Genomic DNA, 19,412 nt, shown 5'->3' with positions numbered 1-19,412 from the left:
CTACCGGTCTGAATCCCATCTTTCAATTATCATCCTTTGTTAAGGGCTTTATTCTGCTTGTCAGATGTGAGTCATCACTGGGTTCTCCCACAACGTTAGCCCAATGTATCCTAAACGTCGGAGGGCCGGGAGCGAGTCTGAGGCGGTAATGAGTTTGTGTGAGAAGACGGGGTCAGGACACAGTGTGTGTGTGTTAATTAATCTGTTCCCGGGTGGGAGGAACTGAAGCGAGATGATGAGATTTAAGAGAGTAAATGGGTGTGCTGCACTCGAGCTGTCCTCTGTTGAGTGAGCGAGCAGGGTTAGAGGCTGGGCAAATGGCCGTCACCATAGTAACCAGATAACTTCCCCGTCCCCAAGTCACTCAGTCAGTCAGTCATGACAGGCAGAGCCTGGGAACATCAAACAGAGAGAACATGGTGTCCCCGGGCTTCTTCAAATAAGACAGAGGTAGATGGTGTGGACTCGGAGAAGTATATGTGTGTGAGGCTTTATCATGCATACTGAAAACCATAACAAAAAACTTTCTCATTACATGGCACTGAGCCTGAATTGTGACTACTCTGATAGCATCAACACCTGCCAGTAATATTGTTAGATCCAAAAGCCTGCTTTGAGGGAATAGCACCTGTCTGTGCATTCTGCACCACTGTCAGCTTGTCTCAGCGCCCGTATATAGGATCTGCTTTATTTTTTCCAAGGGACAGTCTTGGAGTCCAGGTGTGTGCCAGATCTGCTGTCTGTGCCCAGGGCTCCTGATGGCATCCAAGCCCCCGTGGTAATCAGCCCACTCTGCCTGCTGTTGCTTCCCGCCTGCCTCCTCCTCCTCCAGTGGCTCATTTCAGAAACATCTGGTGGTTTACATGCAGCACACACCACCTGCCAGACGCCTCGCAGGCAGTGGCACCGTCGCACCTCCCCAGTCCGCCACACAACAATGCGACGACACAGGAATCACCAGAAATATCTAGACAAATTGTGGCTGCAGACAACTGCAGCGGTAAAATGCTGATGGTTTTTAAGTTCTGCTCAGTGTTTCTGCAAATGTAGCCTTGTGGGCTATCTTGTCAGCTGATTTGTAAATGCTTAGTCATCAGAATGTGGGAAAACAATTGGAAGGGGGGGGAATTCTTTAAAATGTCTGGATTTCCCATAAACCAGTTATAAAATTAGATGACATTAGATAGAATTACATTTTGAGCTTAACTGTGATGTTCGAGTTATTTCTCTTCATTAGCATATTATATAAATATTTTTAAATAACAATCTTGAATGTCATTTTCATATTCTCTTTGGTGGCACTTAGGCAATAAATGGGATAAATACAATCCAACTTCCCAGAAATGCTTACATTGTCGGTTATTCCTTGGAATGTCTTAGAGATTATAACTTACAATTAGCAATTCATATTGCACCATGATCTACACATTTCTATAATACAAAAGAAAACAAATGTTTTATGCAGCAGTTAATTCAATTTAATCATAGAAGCACAAGGCATTAACATATTTGTAGTGTTTTTTTTTATCAAATAACATTTATAAAACTATTGTGCAAAACAATGTCCTTTTCAATCTTCTTCAAAGGCTCTGCACCAGTGGATAGTCATAGTCCTCTTAAATTAGGAAATATAACAAGTATGCATAATTTAAACAGCAAGTTGTAAGCTTATACACTTTATATACATTTTTACACAGACCTGGATTTTAAGTGCCCCTCACTCAATGATAAAGAACAAGGCAGCTTTTACAATCAGCAAGAAAATCAATAGGCTGTACAGAGAAAACTATAAAATCAAGCAATGAACCTTTGCTGTTTGGCAGATTTTTTTTAAGAAGCTTCACCAGGCATTTGGCTGTTTGAAAGTGTTACAAAAATGACCATTTTGAAAGGGCATTTTAAAATCTGGACAGGACAGGACTGTAGAAATGTAGTTAAACGTGTTGAACATGCAGTCTACCAGCAAATCAAAATCCAACTCACAAAAATAAAAAATAAATACAATTAATACATTTCAAGTTATTAGCTGACCTTCTAGTCAAGAAATTCACCATGACCATGAAATAATCTGTCTTCTGTTGTCTCATATTACCAAAGGTGTACATAGAGTGAGGCAGACAACAAAGCTTACGACAAATCAGGCTTAAAATCTTTGACCTACATTATATTTTTATGTGAAATAAATGTTTTTTGAAATACGCAGAAATCAGAAATGTTTATAGGCCGAATAGATGTAAACACCTTGTGCTGACATTTTTAACAGTAGTTCATGCCCTCTTTGTGCATTACCACACTTTCAAAATCTATGTTTTTTTGTTTTAAATAGCCTTTCTGTAAATGTTTCCCAGTACGTCTGCTGCTGAGAGTAACTTAGTGTTTCTCTACTTCGCTCACAAATAGCAGATGGTCCTCTGGAGACTTCCCATGGCTCTTGCTGAGGTGAAGCTTGATGGCGTGCTTAGTGGCAAATTTACGGACGCAGAGTTGGCAGCGAAACACTGCCCCATTACTACTGGAGTCATCTTGTGATTGTGGGGAAAGGAAAGACTCCAGGGGCACAATTTTCTCCGTGAGAGTGTGAGAGTCCCTTACAGTCTGTTTGGGGGACAGCTTGGCCAGGTCCCTGATTCTGAACCCTAGGTGGGCTTCCAGGTGGCATACATACGCTGCTGGAGAGCGGATCTGTGATGCACAGTCACTACAGAAGAATATAGGTTGACCAGAGTCTAGGTTCTTGAGGAACTTGGTTCTGCCAGTTCTCCGTAGCTGGTACTTGACGTTAGCTAGCCAGTGGCTGATGGTGGTCATGGAGAGGCTTGTGAAACGGGACACATGCATTCTTTCCTGCGGGCTGAGATCGTTGATGATGTACTTCCCCTCTGACGTCTGCTTCAGGCTCGAGGCAAAGTGTGCCTGCAGAAGTAGGAGGTGCTGGGGGTTCCAGTTGGAGTGACGGCCTTTACGTTTGTGTCCATGCAGGGACGCGTCATCATCGTCATGAGTGGAGCCCACGATCTCGGCTTTGTCTGCGACCCGGGACCGTGAGGGGGGCTTTGGGACATGGTGGGATTGCGTCAGGTTCCTAAGCATGTCTGAGATATCCGACAATGCGTTTTCATGCAGAGGGCTGCTGGATGTGTAGGGAGAGACAACTGTTAGCTTTGCGGGGGTAACAAGGGAGGAGGGGGAGATAGACGAGGCTGTGGATGAAGGGGTTAGGGGGGCCGAGCCAATAGATCCCCCTCTATCGCTTTTCCCCTTTGTGAGGTCCATGGGCTGATCATCACTAGGCTGGCCAAAGCTATTATCAACTACACTCTCTGGCTTTTTGGTCTGTGAGGGGGGGGCGGCCACAGCAGCCCTCTCAGCCATGCTCTGGCTGAGTCTGGAGAGCAGGCTCAGGGGATCTTGGTTTGGCATGGAGGGCTTGGCTGCTTTCCCCAAATGAATGTTCATTACTGACTGAAGAGCACTTAAAGGGTTGACAAAGGGTTGCTCTGGAGGAGTATGGCCGGTGATAATGGCTGTACTGCTTCTAAGCGTAGAGGCGAGCGGGGATGTGACTGTCGACTCTCTCCTGGGTTCTGTTGCCGGGGATGCTCTGTCGCTATGGCTTCCCCTGTCGCTATTGGCTGGGGTGACTGCCCTCCATTCCCGAGGTGAGTCAGCCTCTCCTCCCCTGTGCGATTCTCCAGCCTCACTACTACAGGGAGAGAGGTGGTTCTCCATCTTGGGAGACAACTGCTTCTCCCTTTGCTCTACTTTTGCTACTTTCTCAGTCACCTTTTTCACTAGATCCTCCATTGCCTGGAAGTTGTTGCTGGGGAAAGGGGAGGACTGGCTCAGAGGTGGGGAAATAAGGGGCTGGTTCTTGGCGAGGGCGGAGAGTATTCCATCCCCTCCATTGAACAAGAACTTCATTGGGGAAATCTTGTCCATGCCGCCCTGTTGGAGCTTAAGGGCACTGGGGAACTGGTAGGCAGCATGGATGCTCGGATAGCCCCCCCAGCTTGGATTTCCACTCTGTGCCTTGTTGATGGCGGATGCCACAGTGTTTTCCAGTGATTTGAGAATATCAAAGCCCCCTTTAGGGCTCTCCTTCAAGTCCTCTTCAGTAAGATAGCTATACTTTGAGATGTCATATTTTTCCTCCTTCTCAGCATCCTCCTCTTTCCCGACTGATGCGGCAGCTTGCCTCTCATTTCCAACAGCCTCCTGCTGAGAGCACTCCTCCTCCACCTCCTCCTTTTTGATCTCTTTAAGAGGAGGGGAAGTAGCGGGGGGAGTCGTCGTAGTCGGTAGAGGTGGAGGAGAGAAGGTGGAGGGTGCCAGAGGGACGGACTGGACCCTCTGTTCAGTGGGTGTGCTGACCCTAACCGGGTTGGGGGAGGTGGCCTCAGGAAGTGTTTTTATTCTCTTCCCCACAGAGCTTGTCACCCTCAGGAAGTGCCCTGTCACCATCATGTGGGTTCTCAGCTCTTGCAGTGTATTATGGGAACTCCCACACTCCATGCACTTGAGGATTTGAAGTTTGTTGGATTCAAACTGCCAAGTATAGCTCGCGCCGTTCTGGTGGCCATAGCGGTTATTAGGGGTGGTGTAAGGGCTGGAGGAGGGTTTCTGTGAGTGATCGTTCAGGCCTGACTGCGAGTGCTTAGATTTGGGGGTTCCTTCTCGAGAACGTGGCAAGGCAGCGAGGTCCAGCCCTACGAGTCCCCTTTTCTTAGAAGACATGATTTTGGCTGCCACAGGGGCAATGGGCTCCTTCAGAGGCACTTTCTGGTAATGTTTGGTCTTGATCATGTGGACACTGAGATCTTGGAGCGATTCGAATGAGTGGCCACAATACATGCACTTCAAAACTTTCTGGGCATCCTCCTTGCCCTCCATCTCCATCAGGGATCTCTTTCGCGGTTTAGACCAGCGCTTTGAGCCGCTGCCGGCCTTGTCGTGGTTGTCATCGCGATAGTGGCCCGTGTCATTCATGTGAACTGTCAGGTCCACCAGGGTGTCATAAGCAGCACTGCAGCCCTTACAACGGAACTTACTGGCCCCAGTGAAGATGGAGCCAAACAGCTTTGGGTTTTGCCTGTGGAGCTGGACTGTGCTAAAGAGGCTGGGCTCAGAATGTGCATGGTGACGGCTCTGGGGAGGATGCTGCTGTAGAGACTTTGCCACTGCAGACTGGTGCCAGTCGTAGCTACCGCTGCTGCAGCTACTGTTGCTACTAGTGCTGTTGCTGCGAGCCGGCTTCTCTGAAGGAGCCGTTGTCTGCACCTGTGGAGGTGTGGAATTAAAGTTCAGTGGTGACCACAGGGGGTTGGTCATGAAGCTGGAGTAGATAACCTTCATTTGCTCTAAGGTGTCCATGGCTATTGGAGGTGTTTTAGTGCCACCATTCACAGGTGCTGTGACCAAGTTGACCTCGGCTTTTGTTGAGGGGCTCTCGAAGTCTGAGAGGCGGTCACTGGTCTCGCTGACATGCGAATCACTGTCCATCTCTTGTCCTGAGAGCTCTGCAGCCCCAGCTGATTCCTGGTCAGATGTCTGTTCTTTGGCAGGCCCTGCGCTCTGCTCCGCAAACTCATCTTTCATTGGAAGGTCATCCTGAGGGGCTGAGGGCAGGTCTTCTGCTTCCTCCTCCTCGTCTTCCTCCACCACAGTTTGCATTGCCAGCTCCTCGGGAGAATAGGCTGCAAGGAGAATGGAGACAAAGAGAGAAAGAAAGAGATGAGTTAAATTGCAGGGAGTGAACACGCGATGTTAGAATAACTGGAGAAAAAGTTTCCCTGCTATGTGTGCCCGAGGACTCCCAGGGATAAATGAGCCATCTGTGTGGGAGCCTTTAAAGCTGAGCTGAGAAATTACAGTCATCCCATTTCACCTCATCAACCGTTGAGGTGTTATTTTCCTCTAGGCGAGCCTGTATTTATATACTACCCCAGCCACACGGAACTTATGCCTCCCCTCTTTTCACTCCTTCTATTGGAGGAAAACAAAAAAGAAATATCTTGGCAAAAACATAATGCGCCATTTTATTTATCTCAGGGCGCAACAGCTTGAAATGAAAACTAAATCTGAAATTAATGAAGCCCAATCTCACTGTGGCATTCTCCTCTGGGGTAATAAATGAGTTGGATCAACCTCCATCTGTCAGTTAATATGTCTGACGCCTCTTCATCTGCCTCTTCTATGATTGCACACACATACATACAGACACACAATCGCACAGACATGCGCACACAGGCAAAGAGCTATCTTGAAGAATATTAAGAAAAGGATGTCTCTTGTTGAAGAAAAGTTGACATGTTGAATAGAAATCCTACTTTGTCATCTGAACTGAAGTGAGTTCATTAGTTTATTAATATTTAGAATATAATCAATACTAGGCTCAAGCTCAATTCTAAGAGAAGATCTCCAGCAAGGTGTTAAATGTCATGCACTCATTATACACATACATTTCAATGATCATACAAAATAAATGAACCAAAAAAAAGGGAGGGCGAAAATGAGACCTTTGGAAAAGAGAGATAAAGAAGGCGAGGTGAGAATGCGGAGGATCAACATGATGGACATGCATACGAAATCTGTCCCTTTGCATGTTGGCGCCCACTGTTTACATGGAGAGATATGATAAGTGTGTGTGTGCGTGTGTGTTTCTTAGCCCCCCGAAACACACAAAAACAAAACTCCTTTATCCACTCACCCAGAGCCGACTCACCCACCACGCAACCCCTTCTTCCGCAGTGTCATCATCCCCCCTCCCTCATTTCCTGTCCACCTCACTCAAGAAACCGCTCAACTTAAGGAAAAACAAATAATCTCTGAAAATAGCGGATGGCCTGTGGACAGTTCTGCGGCCATTACATGACATTATTGTAAACTAAGACAAATGCCACAGAAAGAAGCTGTAGGTATAAGCTTTAATAGTTTTGGCACTCATACTCAGTGGAGCTTGGACACACAGATACACACACTGTGACTAAATCCTTCATTCCCCCCCCTGCTCCACGCACTCACGTCCAGTCTAAACAAAAATGTCATAGCTGAAATAACTCTCATTTCCAGTGCTAACAGCCAATCTCTAGGCAGCCATGCGGCTGGCGCTGGTCTGATTTGGGCCCTGGGGGTACAGTCAGCAGGCAGCCTCACTGAGAGGCCAGCCTAATGGAGACCTGGCAGGTGCAGCCCACTCTCCGTCCTCCCGGAGATTTGGTTTGTCACTGGGTATCCATTACCTGCCATTCTCCGCTGATAGGCCCCGACAGCCCTGATCAAAAGATGTCGTCGGGCTCCAGTCCGCTTGGCAGTCAGTGGCATGTCGTTTGTAAAAAAGGCCAAGCAGGGTGTAAATAAAATGACATGATCACTTCCCCAGCCCCTCATGTTCTAGACACAATTATGATAATGTGGACGTGGAGGGGAGGAGGGAGGGGTCTGGGAGGATGGAGAAGGGGCGAGGAGGTAAATCGCTTACGCTCGGGCAAACACGCAAGGGAGATATCTCCCTGCTACCAGCGCTCAAGCGGCTGCCCACACCCTCTTTCCTTTACTCTCTCTTCTGGTTCTCCTCTGGAAGGTATTCGTGTCAGACTCTCATTTGAAAGAGGAAATCCAGACAGGATGGGGTGGTTAATGTGTTTGTGTCCTGACTAGCTGGTCACGGATGTCAGCTTGCATCAGGCCAGCATGGCACACCGCTTGACCAAGTTGTCAGGTCACCTTTCTCTTACTCCACATATTTCTTCACATTGTCACGCTATTTCATCAAACTATTGCCATATCCAATTTCACGTCACGTTATCACATTCGTAAACCTTCCCAGGGCTCTCTATCTCTCTGTGCCTTAACTTAGTCGTAAATGTTTTACATTTCATGATAATAGAGCTGCGGCCCTATAGGTTATTGTTCATTTGTCATTAGCGAGGGGGAGAGAAGTCCAAAAGCACCTGCTATAAAACCTACATAGTCTAGCCATGCTCCCAAGCAATTTAAAATGCAAAACAAAAACCATTATGTCTGAGCACTATCTGTTAATTTAATCCCCAATGACTGATAATCCATCACACAGGGCGACAACCACATCCAATTATTCTCCCTGGCTTGACTGACAACAGAGGTGATTTATCAAGCTAATAAAAGGTGATGGGAGTATAGAGGCTCCCATAGAATACACAAAGAAGAGGATTTAGATACAACAATACTCCCAGATTGAAGTCTTAACTAATATCATAGCATATGGTGTAGAGCCAATGTATGAGTTTTGTGCCTGTGTATATGAGAGAGAAAGAGTGTGTGTGTGTTCATGTTTTGATAAAGTGAGCTGATGCCATGTGGGGAAAGACAAGAATCATTAGGTTCCATGATTGATTCCTACGGGTGGGGTGTGAGGGGGGGGGGGGGGTAAGAAGAAGGGTAGGAGGTGCACTTTCGCACAATCAACATCTCAGTCACGGCTCACACAGAAATAGCAATAACACATTCACACTAACACAAAAGCTGCGGAAAACAAGGCTCCGCAGCAGAAACACACACTTCACCTTAAGATACGCTACGTCAAATACACCCCCCACGCAATTATAAATAAAGCTAGTCAGTCAGTTATGACACCAACCCCCATCCCCTCCTCAAACACACTCGTACATGCACGTAGATGCAAGCGATGAGGAAAGACAGTGACATCTTGGCATGCAGGAGGCATTCCTGTGGAGTATCATTTTCATAAACATAAGGGCCGCAGACGAGGAGGGAGAGATCATCTGATAGAAATACTGCAGTGCTGCTCTGACGATCAGGAACAACAGACAGGGAGGGACAGGGGGTGATTAAGCAGGAAGGTGCTGTGGCTGCCTCTCTCTGTCTCGTTCCTTCTGTCCCATGGGTTACTTCTCCTCAAGTGCTGCTGAAAGCTGTTTTTGATTCTGCATTTTAAATAGGCCTTCAAATGCAAGAGTGATAATGTGAAGACCGAAAAAAAAAATCCATCATGTGTTCTCAAGTAGAAATCTATTTTCTTAGATTGTCACAGTTTGAATCAGCAAATGCATATACATGTTTTGGTGAAAAAAAAGATACCACTGCACCCCTTTTTTTTTATCTGTGCCTTGATGTCCACACTGCATGTTCCTGTTCTGGCCTCCACAGCTGGTAAAACAGTCCGATCACACCCAACAACAGCGGGGTAAACAGGATGTGTCATTAACATCTCTACCTGTGTCTGACCCTCACACTCAAATGACTGCTTGGTCTCTAAAAAAAAAAGACACAACCTTGCCAGGCATTTGTGTGGTCATCTTGAGTACAAGATTTCATAGATCTGTGATTTTTAATGCGTGAAAACAGCATAGACAGCCGATGTATATTTTCGTTAAAAGAACATAAGCTCTATTGATATTTGTGTAAATTCACATGTGAAATAATGTTCAACCTACATTTTTTTTGTAAATTCCAATGGAACATTTTGTGCATTATACAGAAGACCAAAATAGGAATGCTTGATTGACATCCTGAATTTATGTGGACAATAAAACAGAAACTATCTCTATTACAATAGCAATGTTCATATGTGTTGCTTAGCTTGATTACATCTTTATTTATGATTGAATCACTGTATGCATAGAGAACTGTAGTGTGCACAAAGACGCAACTGGGATACAGGGAGGGGAGAGGAAATTGTCTACATGGGTGGTCCCTTATAGCTTACTGTTTAGATTACAAAAACAGTTTAATGTCATTGTTCAAAGACAACAACAAGTTAAACAACAACAAGTTAAACAACAGGGGGAAAAGCACAGATATTGCAGTTTATAGTTTATGGTTTAATATAAGAACAATGCATGAAAACAGGATTTTGCCATATAGACATTGAGCTGTATTTCTTGCATGAATGATCATTTATAAATAGTGTTTTTTCTATGACTTTTATATTGTTGAATAACAGAGGAAATTAGGTTAGACGTATTTGCCAAAACCTTTGATCACATGTTAGTTTAGATATTTGAAGTCAGTCGGTGATCGGACACGGGGGCGCCGAGAGGAGCGAGGTAAACTGTGTCACAACATGACGAGTGTGTCTTGACATGTGTACAGTATTTCAACCGGACCCTGACGCCCTTAAACCAACATGGCCCCTCAGCAGGGGGCTCTTACTGACAGGAAACAGCTCCAGAACGCTAAAGGACAGGAAGTCACCTCAGACTCAATCAAAAAAACCCACAAACCACCGACTTCCACTCACTCTCTCTCAAGTTTCCCAGCAGCACAAAACTCTTTAAATAGATTAGAATAATTTAGTCCAAAACAGCCCCATTCTGTCAAAATAGCAGCAGATCAGTAACATACCTAAAATGCCTTCACTGTTGCACACATTTGTCAAAGCAACACACTCAATCTAACTTAGTTCACTCCCTCTTTTTCCTTTGATCCTTACAGCCTGGCCAAAAGTCCCACGAGAAAATATGTAACAGGTGATCTGCGGTCATTTGAAAATATAACAAGTTTGGACATAATACGATTTTTTGGATAAGACCGGAGAAAGCCATTTGGAGATTTTTTCATAAAGGTTTTTGATACATAACTTTGCTGCTACAGCACTAATGCTTGTACAGGCTATCATGTTACAAGCGATCCTGGATGTCTTTGTCAGTTCTTTATTTGTGTGTGTTCTCTACCCCCTGATGGCATTGTGAATACATTGTGTCCGCCGATTGTAGTGCAGGATGTGTGATATGGGAGATGGGAAAAACAGAGAGATCATTCTGGCCTCAGGCAAAGCTTACGGCTGAACCTTGTCAATGCACACAGTAAAACGAGGGAGAGGGAGAGTAAAAAAGAGAAAGAGAGAGGCTGAATAGATTTAACCGTCGGCTGATTGTTGTATTTTATGAGTGGACCTCAAATCTGCCAGCTGCACGTACAGACCTTCAAGACCTGAAAATGCATCTCGTTTATCTGACATTAGACGAGCCACAAACACATTCACTCCTCCCGTTACTAACTCTAACGTAGTGGAGAACGAGGTTGACGCATGGTTCCAGGCTCAGTTTGAAACTTGCCGCAGCCAAAATAAGCGTTAAAAAAGCAAACAAATACAATCACAACACAAAACATCCTCCACAGGTGCAGAACCAAGGGCAGTAATAAGGAGCGAGATGCCGCGGGAAGGCCGTGTTCCAGTCCGACATGCACGCAGAGCCTGTCTCTTCTGATGATCTGTAGCCGGGCGGACTTTCTTAAACTATCCCACATCTCTGCCTCCTTCCATCACTCTTTCTTAAAGCCTTACTCAGGCAGTTCTCAAGCAGAGCTCCATGAAGCGGAACCGCTGTTTATTTGCCCATTCTTCCAACACTCTGAGCTCATATAGAAATGTTGTTCAAAGGTCAACGGGCTCTGTGAACATATTACTCTTAACGCTTTTTTGTATGGACTCAAGTTTGCAAGTATTATTTAAAACACAGCTTTACAACACACTTACAAACACTAGTTAATGTAAGGGTCGTAGGGTTGTTAGGACAGTGGGTTCAAGTCACACAATTAGTTTACTACGATCAGTTTAGTTCATGTAAAGTTCATATTTATTTTCCGCTTTAACTGAATGTTTTCATAACCTTGATTTAACTGGAACTATTAGATACCGAGACGATCTACTCATGTTTTCACTATCATGTGAACCTAAACCAAACTAAAAACATAACCTCCTTTAGCTAGAAAAATCTTCCTTAAAAAAACAGACATATTATGCTAATTTTCAGATGCATAATTATATACAAGGATAAGCATCCTTTACGAAAAAGCCCAGTCTGCTCTATTTGGCTTGCAAGAAAAATGTGGTTCACCAAAGATAGTTTTCAAGCTATCAGAGGAGATACTGCAGGGCAAATATTCTAATAACCTAAATGTGACATAGGAAGGTGAGCCAACTCTGAATGGTTTGTTGAACCTAATGTTTTCTGACTGATTCAGCAAACAAAACACTGACTGATATGTCTCATCTCACATTTTGCATGTTGTTAGGCATGGAAGTGAGTTTAATAATATGTCCCCTTTAAGGTTTCTGCTGAGACCTGCATTACTGTAGGTGTGAACATAAGGCCGGGGTTTAAACAGGGGTAATGGAATTCTGCAATTTATCACAGCTCTAAATGCCGGACTACGGTAAAGAACTGACACTAAGTCAGGACGTCTGAGTGGGCCTAAAGTGGAAATAAGACTGAAACTGGTAATACGTTTGTAGCTTGTAGCTGGAACTAAAACTGGGACTTGAGTGGTTAAAGTTGAATCGGGGGTGAAGGAAATAAAAGTCGGAGCTTGGGAGTGGGAAGACCAAACCCCTCTCACAACGCACAGCTGCTGCCGTGATCGCCTAGCAACGAGGAGGTGATGGACGCAGCCTGAAGATGGATGGCCACCATAAATCACAGTGGTGAGTAGGAGGAGGAGGAGGAGGTAGGAGACAGAAAGAGGGAACAAGAAGAGGGCGAAAAACAAAACAACAGTTTTTTTTTTTTTCGCCTTTTCTGTAGCAGAGCTGGCCTTGCCTTGACCTCTCACTGTATTCTTTTATTCATGATTGTTGGGGAATGACATGGGGCTAGGGACTCTTCTGGGCAAAGCATAATGGAAACTTCCGAGGGTAATCATCGCAGTCAGTTATAGGGGATCCAATGGATCATTTTAAAATGTACAATTGCTATAAAGCTCCATCGAGTGCCTACGTGCCCTTCAGAGTCTGGAGTTTTTTTTCATGATTCCACTAACTTTTTAAAGATGATAATAATGATAGACGATAGCTTTCATAAAGAAACCCTCCAGGCAAGGCAATCTGGGTAGTGTAGTTGCGAGATAAACATCCCTGGGCTATCTGATTATGGCCTACTGCTGCGGCACTGGTGTCTAGTAACACTCAGAGAGAGCGCTCAGCCATCCATCACACAGTGAGTGTCTGTCTAAGGCTTTCCACCCTGCTTCTTCTCGTCCTGGCTCTCCAGTTACAGCCATACACGGCCGGCCTAAATAATATTCCTCATGATAAATGGCACCATAAGCCTGGTATCCATCATTAATCTGATTTTTAAAGAAGCATCCATCTTGGAGAGAGCCTGTTAGGGCCACGGGGGAGCAGAGCAGCTCGGGTTCATTTAAAGGCCAGGCTGCTGCATGAGTGATACCTGTCAGCCCTGCTCATCAGGGAGCAGCACACACACACACACAGACTCATAAAGCATTAAACATTGACGCCATATGGTTACACGAGTGCGCACACACACACCTCAATAGCGCCCCTTTGCGCGTTCGCCGTGCATATATATTATGAGTAAACAACACTAACACACTTGTCCGACTTTGTGTACTCACAAAGCATATTTCCCCTCTTATTCAGACGTCTAGAGACGTGTCATGGAAGAACATTCTGTCACTCATCAAAACACAACTCAGGGTAACTCAATCCTCCCTGTCATCTCGAAAAAATCTCCCCTCCCAAACGCTTCTGCTCAAGGCTTTCAGGAAAACTCTTCCCTGGAAAAAAAGTCTCAAACTGGAGTCTCTTTTCCCAGTCTCTCTCCACTGACTCTGCACCTCATTCCCCATTCCTCTCCTTCTCTTTGTTTCTCTCACTCTGTCTTGTTTTCCCTCTTTCACTCTCTCTTTCTCCTCCTCTCTGCCCCCTATCCACCTCCCTTCTCTTGTGTGTCTGGTAAAGCCTGTTTGATAAATGACACACGTCACTGTGTCAGGAGCGAAGGGTGGGTCAGTGATAAATGACTCTGTTGAAAAGGAAATCGGCTCTCTGGCACGGCCGGGCTATTCTCCTCCTGGATTGGGTTTCAGGACCCCTGAAGACCGGAGCGGCTCAGTTTCCCCGAAAAGAGCACACATCCCACCAGGCTCTGACGCTCCCTACCTCTGGGAGGGGTGGGAGCGAGGGGGGAGGGCGGGAGGGAGGTAGGGTTGGAGGGATCCAGCCTGTCCCAATTGTCGCTACAGTGCAGCTGCATCTATCACAACAGCGGTGGGACTATTTTTACAAAGCCTACGACTCAGTTTCCAGACAGCAGTCCCGGCTGAAAACCTGGGCTGAAAGCACACTGAGAGCTGAAAGGGAAGAGTGGATGGCTAACGGTTTTCTATTTGTGACACTACTACAGCACTTAAACTCCGCTTTCTCTCCTGAAGCCCAACCCTATGGCTTGACATCTGCCAAGTGTGTGTTAAAAAGGAGAGAAGGCCCATTTCACCGCCCCCGCCTCCTCATCGTCCCCACCACCAGCAGCAGCACCTCCTCCTCCTCCTCTTCCTCCCCCTCTGCCCTCTTTCTCTTACACTGTCTCTTTCACTCGCTTGCTGGCAGGGTGGCACTGTTATCATTACACAGGCAGGATTTATGGAGTCAAGGCCTATGGCAAAAACAAAAAGGCATCTGTCAATACCTGTGAGAAACACTCTGTCAGCCTTCCTCCTCCTTCCACTGGTGCTCACAGCCTCATTAGGTATGCACTTATCAGACACATAGATCACAGACGTGACTCAACCTCACCGGAATCCAGCCACAGGACTTTTCATTAGCAACAGGGCCTGCAAAGCCAAAACATTTGCCGCGCTCACACCTGCAAACAACACCATTGGAGGCGTGTGTTGTTAAAGCTCGCCAACGCTGTCAGCCCGTATGTCGGTCGAACAATTAAGTCCCTCGCGGTGCTTCCCCGCTGCTTCCGTAAGGGCATGCTTTTCACACATAAACAACAGGAAGGCAGACAGATATAAAAACAGCTTACTTAATTTCGCTTGCCGCTTTTACAACCCCGCCACAACATGTGTGCATGTGTCTGCAACGTGTGCTGTAAATGCTCCCATCTTTACTATTATGTTTGTGTGCTGTGTCTACAGTTGAATGCTGCATGTTGTGCAGGGACAGAAAAAAAGAGAAGAAGAAACTAAGAGACGTAGACAGGCCTAAAGAGCTCAGAGAATTACGGCCTAACCCCAGCAGGTGGTCTACAGTTACAATTCCTTTCATCACTATCGCAAGCCAAACCGCACACACACGCACTCAAACCCAACAAATCAGAGTGCATGCCCACTGATTTGAGTACACACAGTCACAGACAGACATGAGTGATGACTGCCAGTCTGGCAGCTATAATCCTGACCCTGCAGAAAGAAGAGACTGTAGCTGTGAGCCCGGTTCAAATCAGACTAACCCCCCCCACCCTTCTCCTTCTGTGTCTCTCATACATGAACAGATCACACATGGTCTTACAGTGCGCTAACACATGCAACACTCTGGATACTATAAACACACTGACAGCATTCAGCAGACATACTGTACAGGTTAGACATTCCATTGAAATAGCTGCGTCGTTGCCCACACGTTCTAAAGCCGATGTCGACTTCCTGTTAAGTCTGCGGAGTATTTTAACTTTCTGCAGCCGTTTCCACAGCTTTAGGCCTCAGGCGAAGCTAATCGCCAGCCATGAAGGAAGTAAGTCTGTATTTCCACAGCTGGGAGAGTCTCTTTCTCATGTTTGCTCGGCTGTTTACGTGGCCAGCTGCCCTCGGTTGTTAAGAGCACTCAGACCTGACCCAGGTAGGCAGGCCCATTTGTCACCTGCAGCGGAAAATTGAGTTACAGCACAACCAAAGGCGAGCGGCTCTGTGTAATATCAAGTTGATTACATCAAAGTGGTGGCAAACCTCATTGGGCTAGGCACCCCGAGCTTGTCATCTCCAATCACGGGGCCTGTCAGGACTCCATCAGCCTCACGGCTAATTGGACCAACGCTAATGAAGCAGGCAAAACAAGTTTTGTACCGAGGAGAGAAAAACCCTCTTCGACAGAGGAAGGCAAGAAAGAGAGGGAGAAGCTGAGAGTGTGTGTTGGAGAGACAATGAGAGAGAAAAGTGTGTATGTGGAGGGGAGGGGGGTAGATTTTTCATGCAAGTCTCAAGGTTGCAGTGGGCTGACTCTCCCCCTAAGTCCCTAATCAAGGCCCATCATCTGTCATCCTTTTCTTTGCTCTCTCTATCACCATGCTCTGTGCTGCAATCAATTCATCATCACCCTTTGTGTGCCACTGAACAGTTGACAACTTTATAACTTGCAGCTGCACGGGCTGACTGACAGGGGTGGAAGGGGAGCATGAAAAAATGAAGAAATGAATGGATGAATGAATGAACAAAGAAGCGTGGTTTCAGGGATAAAAAGTTGTTTTCTAAAAACACAAAACGATCCATATTACAGCCTTTTATTCCCTTTCGTCAACAGAGAAATGGCAGTGTAGCAGGGAGGAGAGAGGAGAGAGGAGAGGAGGAGACCAAGGGAAGAAGAAAAAAACATCCTTCTCACTGATCTGAAATCAGAAAGCTTTCAGTCATTCTTTATGTGCTCCCCGCGGCCACTCTGAGCCAGTGAGCATGTACATTAGGCTGGGGCATTTTGATGAAATAAAAGCCCAGGCCAGCTTATGGCTAAACAGAATGGGAGCACTCACTCAGCCTGTCTCTGATTGACCATTAAAGCCATTGATGAATGGGCCTGTCAGGGGAGAGACAATTAAATCAAACATGAAACAAAGCCGTTGTGACGGCCCGGTCTGACAGAGCAAACCCATTCCTCCCCTCCATTACATAGCACACGGCTCCTTTTACAACCTCTAACCCACTCCTCCCGCCTCCTCTGCCCACTCTGTGTGTGAGTGTGTGTGTTCAAAGTGAACATGTGCACATGAGAGTGTGATGTTCTCTGCTGGAAGTGTGTGTGTCTGTTTGTGTATGTGATGTCTCACTGTGAAACCACTTTGTCCCCCCCCCCCTTCGTTCACTTTTTCGTGAGTCAGTTGACCATCAGAGAGAAAGAGTGTGTGTGTGTGTGTGTGTGTGTGTGTGTGTGTGTGTGTGTGTGTGTGTGTGTGGGTGGGGGGGGGGGTGTGTGTGTGTGTGTAAAAAGTACACAGGGCCCTTCAAAGTGGTTTAAACGTGACGTCAGGGGCCTGCAGCACATGGTGGGAAGTGATTTTCTGATGCAAATCGAGAGGGATCAGATCAAAGCCGCATGACAGCCAATCAATCAACCGTCAAATCAGACATGGCAACTGTCGATTATGGCTCCTTCCAGCCCACGAAACCCCATTGTCTGCTCTCAAATTGTTTATCTTATCCCAAGAAAAGAAAAAAAAGCTCAGAGGTAGGTTTTTTTTCTTTCTCTCGCCCAGCTTGTGCAAAGAAGTTATGCGCTCGGGATCAAATGCGCACAAAGCCCTCATGTTCCCCTTATGGCACGCCTCGGGCACTCTCTATTGAGAAAACACTGCTTATTTCCACAGGGTTTACTCTAACAGATCACAAGGTACATGGCAGTTAGGATCGCTAAACTGTCAGGATTCAAGTTGGGAACAATAGGAAGCGAAAGTTTACAACAGGCAACTCATCCGAGGGGACTACTGTACAGTAGCTGCACAGCGTGGAAAGCGAAAACGCAATATTGTTGTATACAAAGTATACATCCGCTTTCATAAAGAGAACAGTTTCTATGAGGTCTCACAAGAGTGACAAAGCGGATCGTTAGAGAGCAAAGAAAAAAAAACACAAAGTGGAAACGGAAATGCAGTGACTGTAAAGTGAGCTCTACAAAACAAAGGTAGCATCCGCAGTTTTATGACAGTAACGCATGTCTTTTTACGCACATTGTAACAACACATACCTGCTGCGCGCTTGGGCGCTTCTTGTTTCCTCCGTGGCATTTTTATTTTCGGGGATTTCCGTGAAACTCTTCTTTTTTATTTGATATAGCCCCGTCGCCGTATCCGGGAAGATCCACCTCTACTCAAAAAAGATTCACGCCTTCGTGTAGTAGACTGCACAACATCGGAGAGTCCGATGGAAAGAAAAACTAAAAATCATCGTTACGGAATAGCAGCCTGCGGGGAAAGTCAGCGTAAAAAATAAATACACGAGGAAGTGGGGATTATTGTTTTGTTGGTGTGATCGCGTAAAGAATGTCAACGGTGATAGCCAGCGTCCACCTCGGCTGCCTGGTCTGGCAACAGGCAAAGTTGAGGGATAAGAGAGATGATCGCGTCACTCACAGCAGGAGAATGGGCAAACCCACCGCTCCGTTAACTCTTTACTCCTCACAGAGGGGCGGACACCACGCGCGAGTGTCCTCCCACCTCTGCTTTTTATGTGAATCACAGTTTATATGAGCTATTAGTGGATTATTACAACACAGCAGGCTGATAATTACCAACAAGAACCGTAAACTGTCTGAATAATATTACAACAATGTTCCCAGCTATGTGTCATTTGGATTTAACACACTGGATTTAACCTTTTACACATGTTTTGATTTTAGTCCGTCTCGGTAATACTTCTTTAGAAATGTACGACTTTATTTATTTAATAATTATAACTGGCGATTTAAATGTGTTATACAGTAGGTGATTATAGTCCACAGTATAATGTCAAAACGCATTTTTTAGGCTTGGCTTCAAATGCACTCTTTTTTTAATTTTGTATTAAATGTTATAACCTTTTCAAAGCTTTTGTTCCTGCTTGATAAGAATAATTACATTTGACTTGTTGACTTGGGCAATGAAAAACTGTATGATAACACAAGGACAGTATTTTATTTTCAGATTTTACATCATATTTTGTCAAATGTAGAACGTTTCTATTTTTATTGATTTTTAACATTTGTTTAGATGATATTACACACAGTAAGTTTAGCATCTAGCATACAATGCAGACATTGTCTCATTTTAGATACATTTTAAAACAAAACAATGTGTATTATAACCAAAAAAACAGCAGTGTAGAGTTAGTAAGAGAATACGTTTGGTAAACAAAATAAACAAAATAAGATGAAAAAAATGTCAGTTATGCAACTATTAAAGAACAATCAGAAACCAATTAAAGTAAATACATCAAATAAGTCTTATGAATTGAGCATGCTTCCCCGGGCGCCGTACATAATGGCAGCCCACTGCTCCTAACACTAGGATGGGTCAAATGCAGAGAAACCGTTTCGTTACATAGTACCTGTACTACGTAATGACAATAAGTTGAATCTTCTTCTTCTTCTTTTTCTTCTTCTTCTTCTTGTATTATGTAGCCTCAAGTGTTTAAAAAGGCAAAAGGTATAGTTTAAAATTGAGTTAAATACAATTAACATGCAATGGATAAAACAACGTGCTAATTCAAAAGGCAGTGAGTCCTATATATATGATGCTAATGTCTTTTTGTACTAGTATTTCTAAGAAGAAAAACAGGTTCAAATAACTGCTGCAAAATGTGTTAAGCAACCCCATCACAACTGCACCAAAATGCAAACATGCCTGAGGCCCTGTCCTCGCTAATTTAATGTGAGCAGTTAAATGTTAGCTTTCATCACAGTAAAAGCATCACTTCTCCCATAT

At 45.2% G+C, this 19,412-nt stretch overlaps 1 protein-coding gene across 1 annotated transcript; it reads right to left on the bottom strand.

Annotated features, from left to right (window-relative positions):
• Positions 1-1,466: 1,466 nt before the first annotated feature.
• tshz3a (teashirt zinc finger homeobox 3a) lies at positions 1,467-18,067 on the bottom strand. Its single transcript, XM_034141872.1, has 2 exons — positions 17,699-18,067; positions 1,467-5,693 (listed from the first exon to the last, which is right to left on the bottom strand). The coding sequence occupies exons 1-2, from the start codon at positions 17,736-17,738 to the stop codon at positions 2,371-2,373; spliced, it is 3,363 nt and encodes a 1,120-aa protein (XP_033997763.1). The 5' UTR covers positions 17,739-18,067; the 3' UTR covers positions 1,467-2,370.
• Positions 18,068-19,412: the final 1,345 nt, after the last annotated feature.

This window comes from Trematomus bernacchii, unplaced genomic scaffold, assembly GCF_902827165.1.
Source record: "Trematomus bernacchii unplaced genomic scaffold, fTreBer1.1, whole genome shotgun sequence".
NCBI lineage: Eukaryota > Metazoa > Chordata > Actinopteri > Perciformes > Nototheniidae > Trematomus > Trematomus bernacchii.
The sequence above is the reverse complement of the archived record's forward strand: the minus strand, read 5'-3'. Positions and strand labels throughout refer to the sequence as shown.